The sequence below is a fragment of the Manacus candei genome, unplaced genomic scaffold, assembly GCF_025592945.1.
Source record: "Manacus candei isolate 608988 ecotype Guabito, Panama unplaced genomic scaffold, ASM2559294v1 h1tg000011l, whole genome shotgun sequence".
Classification (NCBI taxonomy): Eukaryota; Metazoa; Chordata; class Aves; order Passeriformes; family Pipridae; genus Manacus; species Manacus candei.
This window is the reverse complement of record NW_026138059.1, coordinates 27178162-27203432: the sequence shown is the minus strand read 5'-3', so window position 1 is coordinate 27203432 and position 25271 is coordinate 27178162. Positions and strand designations below refer to the sequence as shown.

Genomic DNA, 25271 nt, shown 5'->3' with positions numbered 1-25271 from the left:
AATGTGTTGATGGAAGGTCTTGTTCCATTGCTTGAGTATGTAATAGAATTAGAGCCTTTTCTGTAGAGTATTTGTATATAACTTAACTCTGCAAAGGTACAGCAACTGTCTGTGCTCTTAATGAGGAAAATAGGATGAAAAGCTCTCTAAACCAGTCTTTGTTTCCTACCTTACTGTTTTTGAATAATTTAAGCAAACTGTATAAGCAGTAGGGCTCCACAGACGGCTGTATTGTGCTTTTGGTTCTTTGGTGTGTCACCAAAGGTGTGTCAGGAAGACTTCCTTCATAGAATTTTAAGTGCAGTTTTTTGCAATGTATATGTTTTGGCTCCCTGTGGTGATGTAATTTCAGTAAAGAAGTTCATTGCTGTGAAGGTTAAAATGCTATTAGGAATGGAACTCTAGTGCAAAAATATCCGTATTCATTTCTGCCCTTTGCATCTACCACTGTGCATATATGGAAAGATATAAATCAAAAAAACTGACCCCTTTTGATATTTCTTCTGTTTAGTCTATGGAACCATCTTAAGTGGACTGGAGATCTCAAGCACACCATTCTTAATTTCCTTCTTTAATTTGTTGGTGGTTTAGTTTGGCATCCTTCATTTTGCCTTCCATTTTGCAATGTAGCAGTGAAAATTATCTTTTAGTCCTTCAGTCTTAGCATTTGATATTGATAAATGCCTTTATTCACTTATATTAATAAATGTAGGGAAAAAGAGGTGACCTACCTGTCCCAAATTCACAAAGCTACTCATTTGCTGTCAGAAAAATGTCCTGGCAACCAAGGCAGACCTTTTCTTTCTCCTAAAATATGACTTCAGCTTTTTATTTAAAAGACTAATTGGGCTTTACATCATGTAGCATTATAAATAAAGGAAGATATGTTGCACTTTTGTTCCATCCTGGGCTGGATTGTCATCTTTTGCATCTAGTTTTTGAAGAGTTTGGATTTTTGGGAAACAGCCTGTTAGTGGTACAAAATCAAAGAGGAAGTTCTTGAGGGAGAGATCTGTCCAACCCTGTCAAAGATGATGTGCTGGGAGAGGTATAGGAAATTCCAGCCTGTGCTCCTTGTGAGACTGCATATCCCCTCTGCTTTTAAATTTTTTTTCTTGCGAAAACAGGCTAGTGCTTTGCTTCATCTTACTGAACTGGACAGCTGCCAAAAAGAGTGGTGCTGCTCTGTTTTCTTTTTGCCTATTCCCAAGGCCAAGCCACACCTGTTTGTTGCTTCTCTTGTTTTGAACCCAGTGAGCCTGCTGATATGAAAAATCCGTTCAACTTTCTCACCCAGTGGAAGACTTTGTAAAAAGGATTAATTTGGATAATCTAGCAAAATTCATTACTGTACAGTCATACAATGATAGAGCTGTTGTGTGAGGGAACAGAGACAAGAACATGTATTCCTGTGTTGGAGGGGAAGAAAGATATCCCTTGCTTCCTCTTATGCCCTCCCACTCTTCAGAAGCATCCCATTGGTAAAGAAATGTGGCTTTTGTGTGGGACCAAATTGCTCATTGCTGTGATCCTTTCTTCTAGGAATCACAGGGTTTGGATTAAGCTGTTATTAATGAAGATTTCTGTACCTTGTGAGCGCTGAGTAAATTGCCATGCAGGTTGGGAAGGAAGTGTGGAACATGCTGCTAGAGCGTGGGATTGTGTTTGGCTCCCGGTCCCAATTCTAGCTGTGTGTGTCTTATTAATAATAGACAATGTTCTGTGTTTAAAGGCACAGTCTTTTATGATGGTTTCTTAAAGCAGCTGTTCAGAACCATGTGTGCAGATTTACAATCCCAGATTTGAACATTTTCAGATCAGCTGTCTATTGCTACTGGTTGAGAAAGCTGAGTATTTCATAAGGCCATCTTTAGTTAAAAAACCCCAGTCTGACAGTATTCTTTTCCATAAAATTTTTAATTAGGCTCTGAAATCAAACAGACGGTCTCTTTGTAGAATGCAATGTTGTCACTGATATTTGAACAGTTTTATATGTCCTAAGGGTACTACACACAATGACTAAAAAACCACTTGTTCTCACAGAATTGCTACTGTCATGAATTTGTCTTACAGTAGTCAAGTACTTACAGAATTTTACCCAGTCAGTCATATTATTTATTTTACTATTTTATTGTTAACTGGTTTTATTTGATACTGAAAGATCTGGTTAATAAGTTAAGCACCCTGTTGTGCCTTGTGTGGGTAGCCAAAGATGTAATTGATTTGGAAACTGAAAGTACTTTTATTTCGGTGGAGTTTATTTCTGTTTCTTTAGAGACATGCTGCCTTTGAACAGCTTGTCAATAATTTTGCCACTCAAAAGCTGATCCCCTGAAACAAACAGTGTCTTGCTTACTCCATTTTTTAATTATTTTTGATCCTGCTCTGATAGATGACAGGAAGATAAACTTATATCATGTTTTGTAAAAACAAACAGAAGTCATGTAAGAAACTGCTTGCAATTAATGTGATAGGTTTGATATTTATAGTGTATGTATACTGCAGTTTTTTTGGTTTCTTACATGCTGTTAGGGAGTGAATGTCTTTTCAAAGAATTCAGGAGACCCAAGGAACTTGAACAGGTATGCATGTATTGTAGAAGGATGTCATCAGTGGTATAACCTTAGAAGGTCACCATTTCAAAGGACCTCAGCACTCTATATACCTTGTAACAATGAAACCAGCCCATCTGTGAGCTCAGGAGCAGGTTTTACTTGAGTAACAAGAGTCCAGGAGGAGCAGCGATTGGCTGCAGGTCTTGCTAAAAACACTACCTGAATTACAGAATATTTCTGTCTTGAATAGGAAAAGGGTTCACTCAGTAAGGAGGAGGGAGAGTAGAGCATCCAAGTTAAGAGCAAGACTGCTTCAGTGCAAATTCATAATCCTGATTTTCAGAATTACTTATACTGCATTATATGTTAAACATCATAGAAGTGGAGAGGTGCTTGGATAATAACATGAGAGCTCAAAGACCAGAGAAATTTAAGCATAAGACACAAGAAGTAAGTTGTTCTTCTTCTAGGAAGATTGGGGGGAATGTGAAGAAAATATGTGTTGGGGTTTTTTTCCTTCCTTTTTTCCTAGCAGATGTGAATATGTTTTACATGTATTCTAAAACCTAGTATTTTGTTTCACACTGTTATGATCTGCCCCTGAAGGCAAGGGTAACTCAGGTTCTTTTTAATAGATCCCTTGGGGCGGATTAGAGTGAAGCAACACTGAATGATCAATGTTTATAAATATACACATGTAGGCTTTATTTTAGAACAATTTGGTTGCATGGAAAGGAGATATGTAGCCGTTTTGGTTATTAGCTATAGTAACATAGCTAATATGAAAGCATAAAAACAGCACTTAAGAAAATGTATTAGGGAAAAGAAAGGATAACAGTAGAAAGATATCCCCACCTGTGGATCCAGTAATGAGACTTGATTGTTGCAATTTAAATGTCCCTTGGTCGAAGTCATAGTCTTGGTCTGTTGGGGTTGAGGGAAGCCCATGAAATACACAGTTCAGTGGGTTGATATATGTTCAGGTGGGAACACACAGGTACTTCCCTGGGGGCGGGGAGCTTTATACTGTCTGATGTAATAACATTGTGGATCATGGGGGTCTTTGTTGGCTTATTATTTTAAGACATTACAGTTTCCTCTCACTTCAGCAGCCAATTATGGCCCATGAAAAAGGGTGACTACCTTCAGATCTGCCTGTGAATGTCCCAGTACTTCCCTAGAGGGGGGTTTTCACACCTGAGTCATTTGTGTCAGGGAGGACATTGGCATGATAAAAAGCATTATCCCACCTCACAATGTCTGTTTCTTACTGGCATCTTCCCAAATCTGGCTCAAAACCCAGCTTGTAGCTTCCAGTAGTGGGTACTCACCCCCTCTGCACTTGGGCTGTTACCTTGCATACAGTCAGCAAAGCACCCTGATGCTTTTGCAAGTGCTCGATTGTTTTGATCCTTAACATTCCAGTCTCTCACACACAATAAATGGCCATTTCTATGTAAAAGTAAAGGAAAAAAAGTAATCTCAACTTCAAAATTGCAGATACCTGCTGCTCATTGTCAAGAGCATTGCTTGCTGTAACTGCTATTAGAACTATGGAAATAAGGCTGTGATCATGCACAATTGAATGCTTTTTTTTTTTGAAAAAAGATAGTGAACTGGAAGCAACTTAAACTCTCTTTTAAGCCTCAAATTCTTAAATGTTTTATGGCTTTCATGGGACAAAGCTGTTGAGAAAGTGAAAATTCTAGTAACAAAGATGTATTAGTTGTTATGACATTGTCTTATTTTTTTTCTTAAAGCAAATAATTGTAATTTTTTTTTATTTTTCAACTGTAAAGTATAATTTAATATTTTGGGACTGTTTTGTAATTCCTATTTAGTGTATCATTCTGCATGTTACTATTTTTTTTTTCAGTATTTTAAAATATGGAGAGGTGTGTCAATTAAGTACTTGCATCGAGACTTTTGGATTCCCTTCTGATTTTGAATGATTTGTTCCTGTAAAATTCACTCTGAATCCTGCATGTATAATTGTGAAGTTAAAAGTCCAGCTCATTTTCCATTTTACTTGTTCTTACTTTCCATTCCTTTAGATTTGGACTCAGCAGGATCGGCAGTGCATCCTCGATACGTTAGCACTGTTACTGCTGGATAAAGAATGTACTCTGTTGATTGGCCGTCAAGTTCGGCCAATCTTGTTGGATTTATTGGAAAGAAATGCAGAAGCCATTAAAACTGGTGGCCAGATCAACCATGATCGGCATGAAAGGCTGTGTGTAGCCATGAGCAAGCTGGTTGCTGACCACCCTGACGTTTTGCCGTGAGTAACGTGATGTCACTTTGTGCAATGTTTGAACTTGGGGAGTATGTGTTTGTCAGTGTTCACTGGTGGTAGAATTTGGATTGTCTCCCACAATAACAAATGTGGAAAGAATTATTTAGTAAATACGAGTTTCAAACACAACTTTTTAAAATTAAATCATGTTGTAAGATCTTTTTGTGATTTTTTCATCTGTGATCTAAAGAAGAGCAAAACAGTTGCCATGAACATTGTCCACAACCGAAATCTCTGCATTTAAAATTAGACCTGTAGGCCAGTAGAATATAAAGTTACATTAGGAATCAGCATTACTTTTTTCAGTAAAAAAGAGTAATCAGAGAGATTTCACCAAAGGCAGTACTGTTTCCTCTTTATAATTAAGTAATGATTTCTAATCCAGTAAAGTATCTGTTGTCAGCTGATTGCTGAAGTGGTTTTCTTTCCCAACTGTGGACAAAGTTAATTATAGACCTTAGTTCTTAGTACCATCAATTACTGTCTTAGGACCTCTACCCTGGCATTTTTATTAGTAGCTGGTTTCCTTTCCTCTGGCTTAAATGTCTTTGTTACATCTCTTTCTCTTCTAAAGATTTGCTTTAAGATACTTTAAGACTACATCACCAGTTTTCCAGAGGCTTTTCCTAGAGAGCTCAGATGCAAACACAGTCCGATATGGGCGCAGACGAATGAAGTTACGGGACCTTATGGAAGCAGCCTACAGATTTTTACAAAAGGAGCAATCAGTTTTCCGGGAACTATGGGACTGGAGTGTGTGTATTCCACTCCTAAGGAGTCACGACACTTTAGTACGCTGGTAAGTTAAAACCCCAAGTCTTCTCCATTAAAAAAATGTATCTGTATCTTGAACTGTAGTTAACAATGTTGGCATGCATGTACAAATAATACCAGAAATTCCTTCCAATGGTATCTGTACCTGTACCTCTCACCTGATCTTTTGAAAGCTATGGTGATCTATCACAAAGTGAATTTTAGGCTAACTCTTAGATGTGCTTAAAGCTATGGTCTGGAGAATCCTTTTGAATAACTTCAGTTTGCCCAAGTTGGCTTCAAGGAAGATGGTAAACATATGACTTCACCTCTGCTGTAAGCCTGTTGGTGTATTGCTCGCATTGTAGCAAGTTATCCTAGGAAACAGTAAAGATTAATATACGCTCACTCCTTCTTACATTCCAATGATATATTTTAGTATACTGCATTGATACATTATTAGCAAGTTGGTTCTTTTTTCTGTTCTGTGTCTATAGATTTCTCAGCCACTGTAAAACTTTGCTTATTTAAGCTACACTCCGTATTGGCCTTGTTACAGGTTTTGCATGTGATTTTGGTCAGATGTTTTATGGTGTCTTTCTGCAGGGCTTCAACCTAATCTCATGTTCTACCTTATTTATAGGAGTGATGGTATTGATAGTGCCTTTTATTTTAAAAAGGATTTTTAATAGTCTTCATTTTTTAAAACATAAATTCAGAATTACTTAAGTAATGCATTATTTTAAAGTAGAGCGTATAATTTAGAAAGGGCAGAAACTAGCGTTGTCAAATCTATGAGCCATTTATGACACTCTTCAGGATGAGATACACATAGATTGTCTTAGAAAAAGAGAGAGTACTTCTAATACATTGAACAGAAATGGTTTACCTGGTGTTCAGCTAGTAATCTTAAGTGAATGAGCTGACTTATAAACTTTGTCCGAAAACAATCTTCTTCTGGCTGTTCTTCCCTCCCTCCCCCACCAAACACATTGAAAACTTAGTTCCTGGAATGTAAAAGCAGCATTATAATAAATGAGAAGTGGTTTATGATTTATGTTGAATGTCCTTTTGTTACAAGACAGCTTTATGTAGTAATGAAGTCAAGCCATGAGACTTGTGGGATTCTTTTGGTCCTGAAAATTGATTTAATTGCATTAGGGTAACTTTAGAAATAGCATGAAATAGCAATTTTGGAAGGGAAATGGTAGGAGAAAAAAAATCAGATAAAGAAGACCTCATTTTCCTTGTCTCATATGTTAATGTTCATTTATTTGGGTAAGTGCTTTCCTTTACTATATTTCTGCTGATAATTCAGTTCTTTGGAGGAATGTTAGCTAATTGGTGTGTAAATGGTAAACTCTGCTGTGATAGAATTGCTTTTCTCAATTCTGAGGTGTTTCTCTAATCCCAAAGAATGTTAAGCGTAGTGCTAAAATAATTTCTATGACTTAAGTTTTCTCCACATTTTTCCGAACTTGATGTTTTGTTTTGCAGTTTACAGTTGTCGAACTACATTTCTTAAGAGTATGTTTTGACATGCTTTGTTCTGAATATAATTATAATTTTTAGGTATACTTCGAACTGTCTTGCCCTGGTTACATGCATGAACGATGAGCATAAATTGTCTTTCCTGAAGAAGATATTCAATCCTGAGGAGCTGATATATTTCAGATTAAAGTAAGGACTTTTAAAGTCTTGAATACTATTTGTTTTTCTTGATGGCTTTCAGTTGAGTTAATAAACATGGGTTTCACAGGCTACTGGAAGAATCTCAGCTGCAGAATGTGGAACAAGCTCTTGTTTTGGCCAATCCAGACTCCTCATTTTGGCAAAAGGAGAAAGAAATGCAATATACACAGGGACATGTTGTGTCGGGTGACCTCTCTGCACATGTAGTAGCTGTATGTGGCATTGTGCTGCCTAGACTACAGCATGTTTCTGAAGAGCAGGTACGTAACCCATGGTTAAATCTGTACTTTTTTTTTTTTTTTAAAAGAAATCTCTTAAGTACAGTGAACTGACCTTATTTCCTTATTTCCTGATTAAATGCTGTTGAGATACTCTAAGTAATGTGTCGAGCTTTCTCCCTGTGTGCTGTTAAACTAGTGTCGCATAATATAGACACTGCAAAGAAGCTCTGAAGTGGAATGAAGCAATGAGGGAGCAACAGTACTGTTTGTTTTATCTTCGTGTAGCAGTATGTACAAATTACTGCAAAAGACTATTCACCCTTATGTAGTATCTCCAGTCCAAGTTAGGGTGATGATCCATAGCTGAGTAAAGCCAGGATCTGGTAGAGTTGCTTTTACCTGCACGATGTGGTGTTTTTGTTATAAACCATCTTATAAACAGCCTTTCTCCAAACATATGCTTAGTTCTTCTGTTAAAACAAAAGAAAACAAGGCTGCTACTTAGTCTTCTAGAAGGCCAAAAAAAAGGGCAAGGAAGTGAGCGAGAACTTACTGTCTCCGCTTGAGTGAAGTGTAATGCAGAATATAGTGCCTTATAGTTTCGGGAAGCCCAGCAAAGGCATAAATGTTTTTGAACACACAGTATTTAACCTTTTTTTCTCTCGAATTGCTATTTAACTTAAGCTGTTCAGGTTCCTCTTTGTAGCTGCAACTGTGTTCTTGACTGTTTTTCTCCTTTAGATATAGTTTTAGCTCTTAGCTGAGTTTTCTTGTTTGATTCTGCAACAGTGATCTACAAGGACAAAGAAATGAATGAAGACTACCAGTGTCTAGAATTTTATGAGTAGCATAAGCAAGGAAAAAAAGAAATTTTCCTTCAAATTTTTCTCCCTGCTCAGCTTCTGTTGTTGAATTTGCTCTTTTCTAGCCTTTTAGGTTTTTTATAGGATTTAGAGAATGGTTTGAAATTCATTGTAGCAGGGGAAGAAACTGTAGAACTGTTTAAGAAGATTGTTACTCCCATGCCAGTGTCACTGCTGTTGCAGCTGTGCTGAAGCTAGGCCATGCTATAAACTGGATTACAGAAAGGATACTCTCTGTCTGTGAGGGAGGAAAGAACTTCCCTGAACATCATGCTTTTATTTTTTTAATAGCCACAGATATTGCACTGATCTGGTCTCCAATGTAGTTCCAGTTATGCTAGAGAGGTTCCAGTAACAGCTTAGGAAGTCTGACAAAGACGTAAGAGCAAACTGAGGGGAGGAGGTACTCTTAAAAACTAGCATTGTTACCAGACAAATACATGAAACTATTATCTGAAAAGAAGGTCAGACTTAAATAAAAGACACTTATTTCAGTGTTCTGATCTCTTTCCTCTGTGCCTTTTGGCAGAAAGCCCTGATTTTTGGGCCATATACTGATATATGACTGTAAGAGTCAAAATATTTGGAGACTATCTGTAACATTGATTAATTACCATTCAATAAACTGCATTAATTTAATTTTTAATAAAATCACTGAATTAACCTTCTTTTTTCATTCACTGAGTTTAACGATCTTTTACGTTGGCCTCTGCAGAAACGAGTAAATATTCATATTTATTTGGTTAATATTCGTACTTACATCATCTGAATCTAACTGCTGTTTGATTTGTCCCGAGATTTGGATTCATTCTGATGACTTAATTTCGCTTACATTGTGAATTGCATTTGATTGACATACGTTATGATTAAATAGGTACAATGCCTATACTGACAATTTAGTGTGAAATCCCTTTGGGAACAGAATGTACATATACTTTTTATTAAGTATTTCACTTTTAATAGGTTTTTGATGAAATCTATTTTAATATCTGTCATTAAACACAGCTTTAGACTCCTTTATTTTATATGCAGATCTGCAGACAAAAATTTTTCTAGTTGTCAGACCCACTTTCCTAATTGTTCTGTGTTGTATAACCTATAAGAAAAGTAACAATTTCGATGTATTAACCCAAATTTTATATTTGAACAGGAAAATAACACAAACAGTTTTGTTTTGGTTGAATCTACCTTCACAAATCTTCAGAACCTTGCTATTGCTGTAGCAAATCAGACTCCTGTTTTATTAGAAGGACCAATAGGATGTGGCAAAACTTCTTTAATTGAATATTTAGCAACTGTTACAGGAAGAGCAAAACCTCCTCATATTTTGAAAGTTCAGCTTGGAGATCAAACTGATAGTAAGGTAACTGATGAATTTGTTTTATGGTTGAATGATGGGATGTAATTTTTACTTAAATCATGGACTTAATTTTCTGATAAGGTAATGTTTTACTGAAGGACCTCATGGTGCCCAACTCTGTAGTATTGGTCTTACAATTGATGAGAATGAATAAATAAATAAATGTGAAGAAAAGTAATAATTAAGTTTCTATAGGTTTTAAAGTCTTTGCATAATTGTGCTATGTTTGTATCATTCAAATTGTTTTATCAGGGTTTTCTTTGTGGAAGAGCTATATTGATTAATTAAAAAAAATTGATTTACATTGGAAAAAACATGATTCTAAAATTACTCAAGCTGGTGATAAAGGTTGTACGAACACTTTCATTTCAGTTTAAGTGACCTAATGTCAGTTTAATCTGATGCCAGTTTTGTGGTAAGGGTGAGATGAAGCAAGATCCTGTGATGTTGAGGAGATTTGCACTTAAGTATAGTGATCTAGCTCTATCTGGAGATATAAAACCAGAGGTGAAGATAATTTCACATTCTTTTGGGTTTTGAATTTGAATTGATTTATTTTGTTTGGCTCAATTTTATTTAGTTTTCAAAGGTGGTTAGTGTCTACCAGAAGCGCTATCTGAAGGTTTTTCATTGGCATGCATAAGCACTTCACTTGCATGGCACATCTGGTTTCACCATCTTGCAACTGTATGTTTTCATATACGTGATTCAGACTGCCATATTAAGAAAAAGTGGTGAAGTTCATGGTACAAAGTATGTAGTAGTGAAACCCTAAACTTAATTATTTAAGCAATGCTTAAATATGGAACTTAAAATTTGAGAGAGAAGCAACACTTGACTGGTTTTTACCTTTGAATATCTTGCTTTACAGTTCCTTTTACTACCTTAGTCACAGACTTTTCAAAAATGTGAGAGAAAGTTCAGTGCAATCCTAGACAGTTTTCTGTTTGTAAGTTATGGTGACACCGCTCATGGATTCACTTCCAGTTACCTAGTTTGTTTTAATGACTATGTTTGTTAGATTATCATACATGTAAAAGGGGGAAACTTTTTTTCATAATGAAAAAAGGTGTAATGCTGGGCACAGATTTCTGGATGGATTGCTTAGTAATATGAGGGATAAGTAAGTGTTACTTGCATACCAACTTTGGTCATATTTGTAATTCTTTTCTCCGAGTTTCTTAAGGGATGTCATGAACACGTCTCTCATTTACTGATTGTTTCTGTCGTAGACGCTGCTCGGTATGTATCGTTGTACAGATGTACCAGGGGAGTTTGTGTGGCAGCCTGGAACCTTGACACAAGCTGTTACCAAAGGTCATTGGATACTTTTGGAAGACATTGATTATGCTCCTCTGGATGTGGTAAGTAGGTTTATATTCACTTTAGGGTACTGGTCTCAATGCCCATGATAGCAATTTTTGGCAGTCTAATTACCATGGGTTCTGCAACAGCATGCTGAAAATTCTGCTCTTCTTCTAAAAGGGGTTAGGAAGAACTAACTTGTCTGTCTTTGTTCACGTATTAGCACAGCACGTTAGGTTTTGTCATTGTTACAGAGTAGTCATGACCCTGCCACTCTAAAGATTGGAATTGACATTGATGTGAAATTTCACTCTAAAGATTGGAATTGACATTGATAATGAGCTATGTGTCTATTTAATCATGTTTTGGTATTTGAAAACAAAGATGGCCCTGAACACCACAGAATATTGTCAGTGTATTAGGGTGGTGCTACTTTTAAGATCATTTTAGTGTTTTGTTGTGTGGCTGCTCTTTTGGTTTGGTTTTTTTTTTGTTTTTTTTCTTACACATTTTTTACCTCTAACTTGGATGTTAAAAGTGTGTTGTTGCATTAAGCATTATAGGTTTTAACAGATTTCCTGTTTTCAGCTCCAGAACAACTAGTTAGACTGTCATCCTTCCATTTCAAAAAAATGCCTACTGAAAATGTCATCTGCAAGAATGATGTGCTGTATAGGCCTGCCAGATATTCTGCAGATAGTTGTTTCCTTTAACATCTGTTCTGTAAAGCATCTTTTGTGTGACTGAATAACCTGACTGTTTGTTCGGTTCTAGGCTTCTGAAATATAGAAAATCTATAAAAAAGCTAAGAAGTACTGCCAGGGGGTCATGCACTTACTTGCTTCTGTGGATTCTACTCATTGCACTCTCCATAAGCATGCCTTGAGTAATATCCTGCATTTATCACACTCTCCCTTTCTTCAGGTCCTCCCTACAGTATCCTGTCTCCTTTCTCTGTATCAAAGTGTCTGTGCTTGCCTCCCTCTGTCCTGAGGGATCATTATGGTTCTACCTCCCTTTTTTCCTTCCACCACAATATCCAGAAAAGGATAGATTCTTTAAATAGATACCAAACTCTCCTGGGGGTAGCAGGGTATACACTGAAAAATGTTGATGTTTGAGAATGACATCTTTGAGATGCGTAGGTCATCTTTGTTCAGGCACATAAAGAAAATAAGGCTTCTGATGTGGAAGTGTCTAATAATTCATTCGACAATTTGAGAATAGTTTTGATTTGGACTTGCAGTGTAAAGGCTACAATTTCCATTCTTTTATAATTTAATCTGAATTCAGGAGAAAGAAGATAGTTAAACTTTACACCTGTGACTTCCACTGCCGATTAAAATGGCTCTGCAATTCCTGTTAGCCTCACTTGGAAAAGCAATCTGCAGGAACAGCAGTTGCTGACAATGTAATGGTGGAATTGCTCCAACATCCCAAATGTGAAATGAGTGTGGATGGTTGTGCTGTCTGTTATAGTTTCACAAAGAAAAATGTCATCTTTCACCTCCAGATCTCTGTGCTGATTCCTCTTTTGGAGAAGAGGGAGTTACTGATTCCTGGTCGTGGTGACTGTTTAAAAGTAGCATCAGGATTCCAGTTTTTTGCAACCAGGAGGTAGGTTTGTGAACTTAAATGAGATTGAAAGCATGGATATCTTATTTTTAAGTCCAAGGTACTTTTAAGTGCAAGGTACTTTTTTGGTACTTTTAGCAATTTCTACTTAACAAGCGATAGAAGCCATAGAAACTGTGAAATGTTTTTTTCGCTTATAAGCAGCCTTATGTTACTACTGGTTGAATCCATTACCTCAGCCTTGTTGAGAACCTCACTGCAGGGGAACCTTACAAAACCAACCTCTCACCAAAATAAAATACTACTCTGGAATTACTGTGTGAAGAAGGTTTATTATTGATATTTATGAGAGTCTTGTGTCAATATAGGTGTTTGTAATGTTTTCTAACCAGAAAAAGATTTAAGGTACTCTCCCTGATTGTTTCACTGTAGTAGTGGCTCATGCCTCAGATGTCAAAAACACTTCTTGTATGTTAAGACTTAATATTGTATCAGGATTAAAGGTTAGGGGGTCTATATGGGGAATGGTAGTTACATGGTTTTCAAATGTTTTGTAGTTTATTTTAAAGCCTTTCGCAAATTTTCGTGCTTTTATCTTCCATATATTTGTTTTTTTCTTTGATTTATCTGATCTGTTTTTTTCTGGAATCGAGTCTTTTGTATTCAACTCTTTTGGTTGCCTTATCTCCTAAGATTTTTTTCTTCTTAATGCTTGATTGTCATGGTTTAACCCCAGCCAGCAGCTAAGCACCACAAAGCCTGATGGCTCCCTCCCCCAGAGCAGGATGGGGGAGAGAATTGGAAGAGTAAGAATGAGAAAACTCATGGGTTGGGATAAAGACAGTTTAATAGATAAAGTAAAAGTTGCTCACACAAGCAAAGCAAACCAAGGAATTCGTTCACCACTTCCCGTAGGCAGGCAGCTGTTCAGCTGTCTCCAGGGAAGCAGGGCTCCATCATGCATGACTTGAGAAGACAAACACCCTCACTCTGAACATCACCACCCTTCCTTCTTCCCCCAGCTTTATATACTAAGCATGATGGGAATATCCCTTTGGTCAGTTGGGATCAGCTGTCCCAGCTGTGTCCCTTCCAACTCCCTGTGCACCCCCAGCCTCCTCCCTGGTGGGGCAGTATGAGAAGCAGAAAAGGCCTTGATGCTGTGTAAGCACTGCTCAGCAATAACTAAGACATCTCTGTGTTATTGACACTGTTTTGGTCACAAATGCAAAACACAGTCCCATACCAGCTACTATGAAGAAAATTAACCCTGTATAACCAGCACATGATGAACGGTTTGTATAGTAGGAAATTACAGTTTGCATTGGGCTAGTTAGAGTAGATACAATAAATCTATTACTGTTTGTAGCTGGGGAATATTATTTAAAAATAAAAGACAAACACAATAAAGTGAATAAATAGATAAAACCAACCAACCAACAACACCAGAAAACAAAAACCAAAACACAACCCAAAATCTAACGCTTTTGCATGTGCGAGGCTACTTCCATAGTGGGTATAAACACATGGCTGAATAGTTATTTCTGCAGTGAAAAATAGAAAGAAACATGATAGAAAGGACTGTGAGTGAAGACTGAGGAAAAGTAATAGGGCAAGGCTGGGAGGTGTAGTGGATTGACTCTGGCTGGATACCAGGTACCCACTAAAGCTGCTCTCTCACTCCCCTCTACAACTGGACAGAGGAGAGGAAGAAAAAAAAACAGCGAAGGATTCCTGAGTTAAGAGCTGGGAGAGGTCACTTACCGATCACCTTCACGGGCAAAACAGACTCAAAGTGAGGATATTACTTAAATTTATTACAAACAGGATCAGGGCAAAACAGTGAGAAGTAAAATAATCTTACAAACATCTTCCCCTACCCCTCCTTCTTTCCGTGTTCTCCCTCCTCCCCCCCAGCAGTGCAGGGGGACTGGGAATGGGGATTACAGTCAGTTGTTGTTTCTGCCGCTGCCCAGAGAGAGGAGTCCTTCCCCTGCTCCTGTGGGGTCCCTCCCATGGGAGACAGTCCTCCACGAACCTCTCTGGCGTGAGTCCATCCCACAGGCAACAGTTCTTCATGAAACTGCTGTCCTGTGGGTCACTTCTCCATGGGGTGCAGTCCTTCACAAATGAGCTGTACCGGTGTGGGTCCCCCACAGGGGCCATAAGTCCTACCCGGGAAAAACCTGCTCCAGCGTGGGCTCCTTTCTACATGGGCTGCAGGTCTCCAGCAGGACCCTGCTCCATCCTGGGCCTCCCACAGGGTCACAGCCTCCTTCATGCATCCACCTGCTCCAGCATAGGCTCCTCCATGGGCTGCAGGGGCACAGCTGGTCCACCATGGTCTGCACCACGGGCTGCAGGGGCCTCAGCTCCAGTGTCTGGAGCACCTCCTGCCCCTCCTTCTGCACTGACCTTGGTGTCTGCATTGTTGTTCCCATGTTCTCACTCCACTCTTCCCTGGTGGGCATTTTCACTGCATGACAGCCTTCTGTTCTTAAATATGTTATCACGGAGGCGTTACTATCACTCCTAATTGACTTGGCCTTGGCCAGCGTTAGGAAGCCCGTCCTGGAGCCGGCTGGCATTGGCTCCACCAGACAGGGAAAGCTTCTAGCAGCTTCTAACAGAAGCCACCCCTGTAGGCCCCTGGCTACCAAAACCTAGCCACAGAAACCCACTACAGGAGGGGACAAGGATGCTTTTCCTACATCTCCGCAATGGATCACAGGTCCTTTAAGATATTTCCCAGGCCACTTCTGTTAGGTTTCTCTCTGCACAAAGGATTCTATATATTGCTTCTGATAGACTTAATTACTGTCAGTTGTCTTTCTGAAAGTATCTCTAAGGAGATCATGCACTACAGGGAGAAAAACACTGTGATAAAAGAACAGACAATTTGAAAAGCATGGATAGGCAAGGTAGGGTATGTGACAGTACAGTGACAGTGTCATCTATGCATGCCCATTATGCTGTAGCAGCAATATGTAACATTTTTTGATGTAAAGGAGTGCATTGAAAATATTGAGTACACTCAGTATGCTGTGTTTCTTCATTAGGATATTCAGTTGTGGTGGAGGTTGGTACAGGCAGCAAAGCAGCCATGCTGCTCTTTTGGACAAATATTGGACAAAAATACATCTGGATAACATGAGCAAAGGAGAACTTAAGGAGGTATGGTGTATGTTGTTCTATTGTGGCATGTGAATAATAGTTTCAATTAAGGGTAATAAATGTTTTTCAGTAGTATTTTCAAGTTCCACAATACGCCCTCATAATTTCAGCTTTGTGCTGTCAATTTTGAAGTAAATGGACGGTTTGTCAGGAAAATTTGAAATGAATTGAGCAGAAATTCCTGGAACTTACTCTGACTAACATAGTTCTTCTTTGTATGGCTCTAAGAATCACGTTACTTTGCCACTTATTAGCCCAGAGAGATTTAAAAGCAGAGAGAAAAAGAAAAATTGATCTTAATCTAATTTTGAGATCTAAGCTTTGAGTTGGAAAATAGTTGGTCAGTTATCAATTAAAAATAACTGCTTGACATCTTCTGTTAGCATCTCTGGGAAATGTTTGCTTTGTTTAGTTCTTTTGAAAATTAAAGGACCCTAGGACTCATATGAAAATAAAATTCTCTGGAGATTCTCCTTGTGATACAGAGCTCAGAATAGGATCTGATTTTGTAAGAACCTTGCCTAAGAGAAAAGGGGGTGAACAGTCTCTACCAGAAGAATTGAGGAGAAAGTGCTGCATTTTCTAGAATGAAGAAGATAGTTTTCTAGGAGAATTTATTCACTCCTTTGGATTTATTCAGCAACCAGCACAGTTATAGGTGACCTTAAATATCTGTGTGTTTTTCCTTTTTTGTCATTTGTCAGCTAATTGTTAGGAATGGGGCAAGAACAGCATTTATTTGATACTTGTAGATTTTGTTGGAGGGGAAGCACGTAGATGCATGGGGAGGCCTCTGCAGATGGTTTCATGGAGATGTGCACACTTGTGTGCTATAGCTAGAAAAAGATTCATGCGGGAAGCTCAGAGTTGCAATATTTAAAGTAAAGCTTGACTATCAAAACCTCAGGAAAAAAGGAGGCTTCAGTGCTAAATGTTTCACTTAGCACTATGTTCTTTTTGTTCTTCCTTTGTAACTTCGTAGCTTAAGTCACAAAATCACATAAATTAAACAGTGTAAGATTCCCTAGTAGTAATAGAAGAGATGAGGTTAGAGAATACCCACTCACTTGTCTTGAAAACAGACACATGTTCTTCTTAATCTTAAAATCAGTCTGGCAGGGTAGGACCAGTTTTCCTGGCCTGTGCCTGTGAAAAGTAATTTTGGCAAGCAGTATTTTGTTTGGCAAGCTTTAGCAGAGAGAACTGAAAGAAAATTACAGAAGAAAAATGAACCCCTTAATATGTTTTTGTCAGCGTAGCAAATAGACAACATGTATGCTCAAATAAATTCAGTTATAAAGAAGGACAAGAGGTATGAACTTCTATTATCAGTTGTAGAGTTGTATGATCATGATTTGGATTTGATAGGGTTGAATACCTTTTGTTTTTCCTGTTGGTATTTATGCAAATGTATTAAATGAATTTGATTAGAGTTGAGTTGGCAAAATTAATTTTTGACATCAAACAAGCCATAATAATTAATGTTTTCTTCAGATGAGAGATTGCAAGAGAGCAGTTTTGTGTAGTTTCCTAGCTTAGGTATCTATTAAAAGCATCTCCTAGTAGAACTTGGGGGGCTAGTGGTTTCTTTCAAGTGCTAATGGTTATTTTTTTGTTGGTGGTGGTTTTGTTTTGTTTCTTCTTTTAGATCCTTCAAAGGAGATATCCTAACCTTGCTCTTGTAACAGATCACTTGCTGGACATTTACATTGACCTTACAGGAGACAAGTATCAGGCATCAGAAAACAGTGCTTATGGCTCCAGTCACATACCAGAAGATTCATCAGAATCGAGATCAGAACATAGGAAACAAAATCTGGAAGGACGAGAACTATCTCTAAGGTTATCTTTTCTTTTACGTTTATTAGAAATCAACTAGCTACAGAGATAGAAAGGTTCATTTTTTGTTATTTTTAAAAATTTTTTATTATATAATGATAAAAGTTTGAAAAACTGGAATTTCGTAAAAACTAGAGAAATAAATTTTTAATTTTAAAATAACGATTAATGTGTCTTTTAAAGAAACTCAGTCTGGATTATTTAAACTTCCTATTTGCAGTACTTACACTTTTTCCTCTAAAAAAAAAAGGTAGGTTTTGTTATATGCAGTGCTCAGTAGGTATCAAGCCATATGAATTAAATCTTAATTCATTTTAACACAAGGTATCAGTACTAGTTAAGAACTGAAATGTGCTGTATAATGTTCTCACAGGAGCTAGAAGATAACGTTTTCAGCAACTGAATATATTTCCCTGTCTAGATTATTTCATATTGAACACTCACAGCATTCTAACTTACAGATGACTGAAAATAACCAGATTTGTAGTGTACTATTAATTTCAGAATTTTTACCATGAAATGTAGCTTGATACTCAATTATTTCTTCCTCTCATACCAAATGTCAGTTCTACTCATGTAGAATTTCTGTAACCAGTAGTGCTTTGTGAATTAGTCAGTAAATACTGGATGCCTATTATTTTTGTGGAGCATAAGAATGTCAGTAATTTTAAAACATTTATTTTTCTAGAATTACGTTGTTTCCTTTTCTTATCTTTCAGAAGATTTTGCTGTTCATAAGGAATCTGTATTTTGAAAAAATAGGGTTTTATACCTTTCTGCATTTTTAATACCTTTTAGTCTCATAGTTACTTTATGGTTTAATTGAATGTGTGTTATCTATTTCTAAGAAATGTGTCTGAAAGCAAAACTGTTGGTCTTTATGTGTTCAGCTACTGCTCAGAATTATTATCCTATTTATGTGTCTTCCTGTGTACAACTTGCACAACAACTACATGTACAACTGCTAGAAGATGATGTAGTGACCTAAGCTGAACATGAAAGAAGGTGCTGTGTGTTTTGGCTTGTTTGTACCAAATCTTTGTGGTTTTTCTTTTTAGAGACCTCCTGAATTGGTGCAGCAGGATTGCTTACAACTTCGACAGTAATTCTTCAACCACAGCAGTGAATATTTTTCAGGAGGTGCGGTGAGACTTCATCCAGAAATCGCTTACCCAAGTTCTAGCATTGTCTCACAAAATATTCTATTTGGGAATGTGAGGTGGGAATTTACATTTAGTTTTGTTTGAAGCAGTTGGATTGTAGTTGGAACGTTTGTGGTCTGTCTAATCAGAGGCTTTCAATGCTACTAGGAAGGTTGTTTGCAGTAACGTGCTGAAAGATTTACTGCTGCCATACAAACAGCATACTACAAAATAATTTCAGCTGATATGAGCTGGGATTGCATATGAACAAGAGTAAAGGTTTTAAGTTCTTTCCTTTTTGTTGTAACATGCATACTTTCCTATGCATCATTTTACATTCTAGGTTGGGAATTCTTCAGTGTGCATCAGTCAGAGGCAGTTTTGAGATGTGAGATCTTACAGTGTTGATTCTCTATGCATTTTGGTCCATTCATCTAAAAATAGCTTCTGGGCATTGAAAGGTTTTTACTTTTGGTAGAAACCCACTACATTACAGAGTTTAGAAGTTCTTATTACATCCTTTGGAACTCTATTGTTTGACTCTATATATGGGCTGTGAAATAATTTTACTTACCATGACTGGATTGGATTTGGGCTCATTTAGATTAAAATGGTGCTTGTGAGATCAAGTCATACAAAACTAGTGTTGAACAAGTTGTTTTTCCTCTTGACAGGCATTGGACTGTTTCACAGCTATGCTGTCCAACCAAGGGAGCAGACAGAAAATGGCAAAAGTTATTGGAAGTAAACTAAACATTTCCAAAAAAAAGGTATGTTGAGCTATAATTAGCATGATGTTTATTGCTAGTATTCTATAGCTTGCAGTTTTTCTACTGTTTTACTTATATGTGTTACGCTATTTTTTCTTAAAAATTATACCCACCTCTCTGTCACAAACACCATTTTTGCTCTCTCTTCTATCTCAGGATCTGTTTTTCTCGTGTTTTATATTCAGCTGCCTTTTTTTTTCCTGTAAAAATTCCAGTGAACCTGTTTCAGAGTAAATGGGCTCATCCTGCAAAAGAAGGATCACACAGCTGGAACAACACAGCTGCCTAAGAACATGATACTGCTGGATGCACTGAGTAGTGAAGAAAGTGTTTGTTCTTGGGTGGTTTTCTGTGAGCATTAATCACTTAAACAAAGAGATCAGAGAGAAACTGATCTTTACTGCTACTTGTTTTTAATCATTGATTACAAAATCAAGTACCTCTCTGGAGCCTAGTAATGCTCTATAAATGGCAGAATTAAACTAAATAATTTCTTTGTCAACTATTTCTGAGTATAGAAATTTGTGAAGAAAATCCCTTCTTTGTTACTTTAGGATGACAGATTGATCCCTGAAACTTCCATGTTTGTCCTTCTTTGCATGCAAATGGCAAAATATCCTTTTTTTACCCAAAGGGCTTTTTTGAGGGAGGTTTTTGTTTATTGTTAAAATAACTGTTCAAGTTTATGTAGTTGAACTACCATGGAAGTAGATGAAGTGTAGAAATACAGTGGCATAGACCTGTTACCAAGTTATTAAGTTGAAAATTGTTTGTACAGATAAAAACACTTCTGAGGTCCTTCAGTGCTTTTGGTGATGCATGTGTAAAACCTGCAAAATATAGAATCTTACCATGAAGAATTAGCTTGCTGCAGAGCAGGTGTTTTTACTGTGATGTAATCAATATTCACATTGGAAATGTTGATTCTTTTTTCACAGGTAGAGTTCTTTTGTGAACTCTATAAACCAGAAATTTTAATACGGGAACAAGAAGTCTCTGTCGGAAGAGTGCGTCTCATAAAGAAACAAACACAGGCTCTCGCTGTACAAAGGTAGAGTATCTTGTAGTTTCCATGTAAATTGAAATGTTTTGTGGCGGAATAGAATAGACTGCAAGTCACAGGGTTAAGAAAAATGCAAACTGGATATTTTCACTTTAATGGAAAGAATGTGAGAGTTCTTTCTCTTGTGATCCGAATTTTAACTTGTTTATCATGAAGCTTGTGTGCATCATACTTCTGGCAGCCAAAGCATGAAGATTGTCAGCTTCTTTGAACTAGAGTGTCTTCAAAGCAGTGTGGACCACAGCTGTTACAAGAAAATTTTGACGAATCTATTTTTATAAAGGGAGATTTTTGTAGTATGTGTCACTAACTCCGTTTTCTAGGAAGTTCTTTGGGAATCCTGAATTTCTAGGTTGTATCTTGAAAAAAATGTGTATCTTAAAAGGATACCTTGGAACTATTTTTTTCAGACCTGTAATAATAATAATAAAAATAATAATAAAAATAAAAATAAAAATAAAAATAAAAAAAAAGATCCCAAATTCACCCACAACACAGAAGAAATAATAAACTTAAAATTACCTCCATGATAGATCTTCATTTTGAATTGCTTCCTTTGTTTTTTCAGAGCAAAACAAACCTTTGCTGCCACACGGCCATCTGCAGTATTGATTGAACAGCTTGCAGTGTGTGTTGTCAAAGGAGAGCCAGTGCTTTTGGTTGGTGAAACAGGAACTGGCAAAACCTCAACTGTTCAGTACCTTGCTCATATTACAGGTAAATAAAGTGGTAAGACTGTAACTTACATGAAGATAAATTAAAAAAAACCAACAAATGAATAAACCCACAAGCTGATGGTGCTTTCTATTTCTGTTTCAAGGGCACCGTTTGAGGGTTATCAACATGAACCAGCAAAGTGACACAGCAGATCTATTAGGGGGGTGAGTTACTGAACACTGTTTTTGTCTGTTCTGCATAACAAATTGGCAGTATTTATTTCATAGTAATATAAATGTTTTAATAAACATGTTTGCATTGAGAAACCTTGTAGTCCTTGCTGAAGAACAGGGCAATTTCACTAAATTGTGTGCACAGCTGTATGTGATGAAGTCATTTAAAAGCACAACCCAATGTTTCTTAAAAAATGGCTAAGTTGTTCGATATAAAAGTGATGTAATATTCACTGGACATAGTGGTTGATAGTATTAAAAATATTTTAATTATCAGGGTGGTCCTGCCTTTATAAAATCACCTCATGAGGTGCATTTAAATATGTACAGTTTTACTTTTTCATTAGTTGAGTAAAAAACTTCGGAAGCCAGGGTTCATTCATGCACAATGTTGTTGTTTCAGTAACTGGTTTTGGGGTGGTTTTCTGTTTTTGATTGACAGATTCCTGTGTCATAAATAGGTAAATACTCTTTTGCTTCTCTTCAGTTACAAACCTGTGGATAACAAGCTGATCTGGCTGCCTCTGCGAGAGTCTTTTGAGGAACTCTTCTCTCAGACATTCTCTAGGAAGAAAAATCAAACGTTCTTGGGACACATTCAGACTTGCTACAGGCAGAAACGTTGGCATGATCTGCTAAAACTAATGCAGCATATTCATAAATCTGCTATTAATAAGGAAGTAAAAGAAAATGCATCTGGTGAGAATCGAGACTGATCAAACACACATTAGCACTGAACCATTGCAGAGTAGATAAATCTGGTGATTTCTTTTGGCCTTTAAATTTGTGTTGGTTTGGGGTTTAGTTTTTTGTTGTCCCCCTTTATTACATTCTTCTGGTTTTGAAAAATGCAATGTCTGTCTACAGCAAGACATTCAACATGCTGTTAGAATAGTCATTGGGTTTGTATTTTGTTTAATTTTTTCCTTTTTCTAACTCATCACTGCTGTCAGCTATGTCTGACAGTGTGAAGGTTGATTTTTCTGATCTATGATGCCCTTGACATGTGGTCTTCACTCAGCAGTTACTTATTTGCTGTGCTGGTGAGCAGTCCTAGTCGTTTGTGTGTTAGTCCTGCATGTGAATGCATTCACTTTCAGTCATGGAACCTCCTTGAATCTCACAAATATATCCTATTTAAAAACAAATAAAACAACAACATAAAAAACCCAGACCCAAAGTAATAGCTCTTTTAGGGTAGTAATGATATTAAGAATTTACTTTTCAATCGGTATCACTGTCAGTAACTTGCCTAGTGCTTTAATTTGTTTTGATGTGGTTTTGTCTCCATATAAGTTTGTTTTGTTTTATACTTCACAACCCATTTTGGGGCAGAGGCAGTGTTGATAATTTGTCTTGCACGGAGTTGTTTCTTGTTGTAGACCAGCTGAACAAGTGAAGTTGTAGCTTTCATTCAGTATAGGCCAAGTAAAATTAATCATGAACTTTATCTCCACTCTTAACTGGTTCTTCTGAATATGCAGATACTAAAATAAATGCCCACAAATGTAAAGGAAAATAAATTTAAAAATGAGTGTTTAAAGACCACTTATTGCTAGTATTTACAATCCTAAAATACAGACAAGCTGAAATTTGTAATTTGCAAAGTTACTTAAGTAATTTTGATGCTGTATGTAGCTCAGGGAGTGATTTTAAACAAATAACTGAAATCAGTGCAATATTAAATAATGTCATAACTGATACACAACAGTGTTTTTAATTGACACTGAAGTGTTCATTGTTAATCTGTTCTGTCATAGGATTTATAAATTTGGATTTTTTTTTTTGATATGTCATTTTGTCTCGGGAAATTAGAGAGTGGTAACAGTCATTCTGGAACAAAGTGCAGCATAAGTATTTGTTCTTAAGCTAAGAATGAATGGCAAATTATCTGTACCCATATGTCAATAGTGTTCAGTTAAATTTAAAACACAGCCCTCCTCTTCCCAAAATGAAAACAATAAAATTTAAATTTTTTTTATTCATGAGATGTTATCTGTTGAACTTGAATGTTTTCGCTGCTCAACCAAGCTTACTTTTGTATCTCTGTGCTTAAAACATCCTGATTAAAATACTGTTATTTAACATTTTTTATGATATTGTTCTGATGGTACACACTTGAATTTGTTTTGCTTACAGGCTCACCACTGAAGGAAAAGTGGGAGGCATTTGGTCTTAAACTGAATCATGCTCATCAACAGATGAAAATGACAGAAAATGCTCTGCTCTTTGCATTTGTTGAGGTATTTAGAGTTGGATTTTGATGCTAGGAGGAATAAGGAGAAGTATTTAAAAGACTTTGCAATCAGTATTATATAAATAACTTCTTGGCAAGAACCTTGCTATGAAGTAAAACATATTCCATGATAGCTCTGTGAAACAAAATGTGCTGCTTAAAGGGGGCAGTGGTTAGATGGGTGGTGGGAGAATGTTTTGTGGTAGCCCATTAATTCAATGCTGTATAATAGGAATTAGGACTTCTGTGATAAAAGAATACCAGCAGTATGTCAGATCATCATTTCAACGGAATGAGATTAGAAAAAACTTCCCGATCAGTCTACAGTAGGACATGCTTCTGTCTAGGGATTCTTGTGAAGGATTTAATAATAAGAATCTGTGCTGTTTATCTAGAAGTGTTTTTTTTAAATGTTTCAAACCCATGATATGTTCTAATGCCATTAGATGTGGTTAGGAGAAACTGTGAGGTTTATGCATGCTTGTTCCTTGTCACCCTGTTAGTCTGAGTATATTCTCTCAAATTTCATGTGAAGTGTGTAAAATGTTGACCAGTCCTCTATAAAAAGTGTGTGTATGAATAGTTGGAGAACCTTTGACTGACATATAGTTTTAATTAATAAGATATCATTTCCTTAGGAACATAATATTGTTTGTGTCTTTGGATTTCTTTGGATTAACTGTCTTTATTCTTGGGTGGTGTCAGTGAAGTGTATGCACCACAGTGTTGAATATTACTGATAGGCAGCATTGCACAAATAAGAGAACCTAATTCTTTTATATTTGAGCCAGTCTAAGTGGTAACTGATGTAGTGGTGATCACCATCTGACTTCTGTGGCTTGCAAAATAATTGCTGTTATTGAGAGAGAGCAGTAAAATTGCTATTGCTGTTAAAGGTCTGGAGTTGCCATTTGTCTAATCAAGCCACAGATTGCACACCAAGTATTTCCAGCATATGACTGTTTCAGTTGGTGGTGACGTGATTTAACAAATTAATCTTATTTTTAGGGTACTCTGGCACAAGCAGTAAAAAAAGGAGAGTGGATTTTATTGGATGAGATTAACTTGGCTGCAGCAGAGACTTTGGAGTGCCTGAGTGGTTTATTGGAAGGATCATCTGGGTCACTGGTGTTACTAGACAGAGGAGACACAGGTACTATTTCTGTGCTTGGTTATGCTATATCTTGCTATTTAGTTGATTTCCCTATCCTATATGGCTCAAAATAAGTCAAGAACATTTACCATTCAAATGAAAGTGTGCAAAAGAGAGCAATATGCTCTTGTTAGACTTCAAACTCTTATGCAAAAAGTGAAAGTTTTAATTCACTGTTGACTCAGGAGATTTCCACATGTAGAAATTGTAGCTTTTGCCTCTTTGAACTCAACAAGAGCAGATCTCTCCAGTGCTCCCAGTAAGCATGGATGTCTCTACGGACTATTGAAGGACTGAAATTTTTTTTCTTCATAAAGCTGAGGTAACTTGATGGATGCTTGTGCAGATGCAGATACTTCTGATGAAATTACATAGAGTTATTCT

General features: G+C 36.9%; 1 protein-coding gene across 1 annotated transcript in view; it reads left to right on the top strand.

The window, feature by feature from the left end:
• MDN1 (midasin AAA ATPase 1) overlaps positions 1-25271 on the top strand; it is a 96936-nt gene that overhangs the window by 1820 nt on the left and 69845 nt on the right. Inside the window, exons 2-18 of the mRNA XM_051777767.1 lie at positions 4610-4836; positions 5426-5650; positions 7177-7284; positions 7364-7556; positions 9531-9743; positions 10973-11104; positions 12559-12662; positions 15680-15794; positions 17443-17636; positions 18692-18773; positions 19450-19545; positions 20484-20596; positions 21177-21325; positions 21429-21489; positions 21986-22197; positions 23638-23741; positions 24743-24887. Of these exons, the coding sequence (XP_051633727.1) occupies positions 4610-4836; positions 5426-5650; positions 7177-7284; positions 7364-7556; positions 9531-9743; positions 10973-11104; positions 12559-12662; positions 15680-15794; positions 17443-17636; positions 18692-18773; positions 19450-19545; positions 20484-20596; positions 21177-21325; positions 21429-21489; positions 21986-22197; positions 23638-23741; positions 24743-24887 (2473 nt within the window). The remainder of the gene's footprint in view (positions 1-4609; positions 4837-5425; positions 5651-7176; positions 7285-7363; positions 7557-9530; positions 9744-10972; positions 11105-12558; positions 12663-15679; positions 15795-17442; positions 17637-18691; positions 18774-19449; positions 19546-20483; positions 20597-21176; positions 21326-21428; positions 21490-21985; positions 22198-23637; positions 23742-24742; positions 24888-25271) is intronic.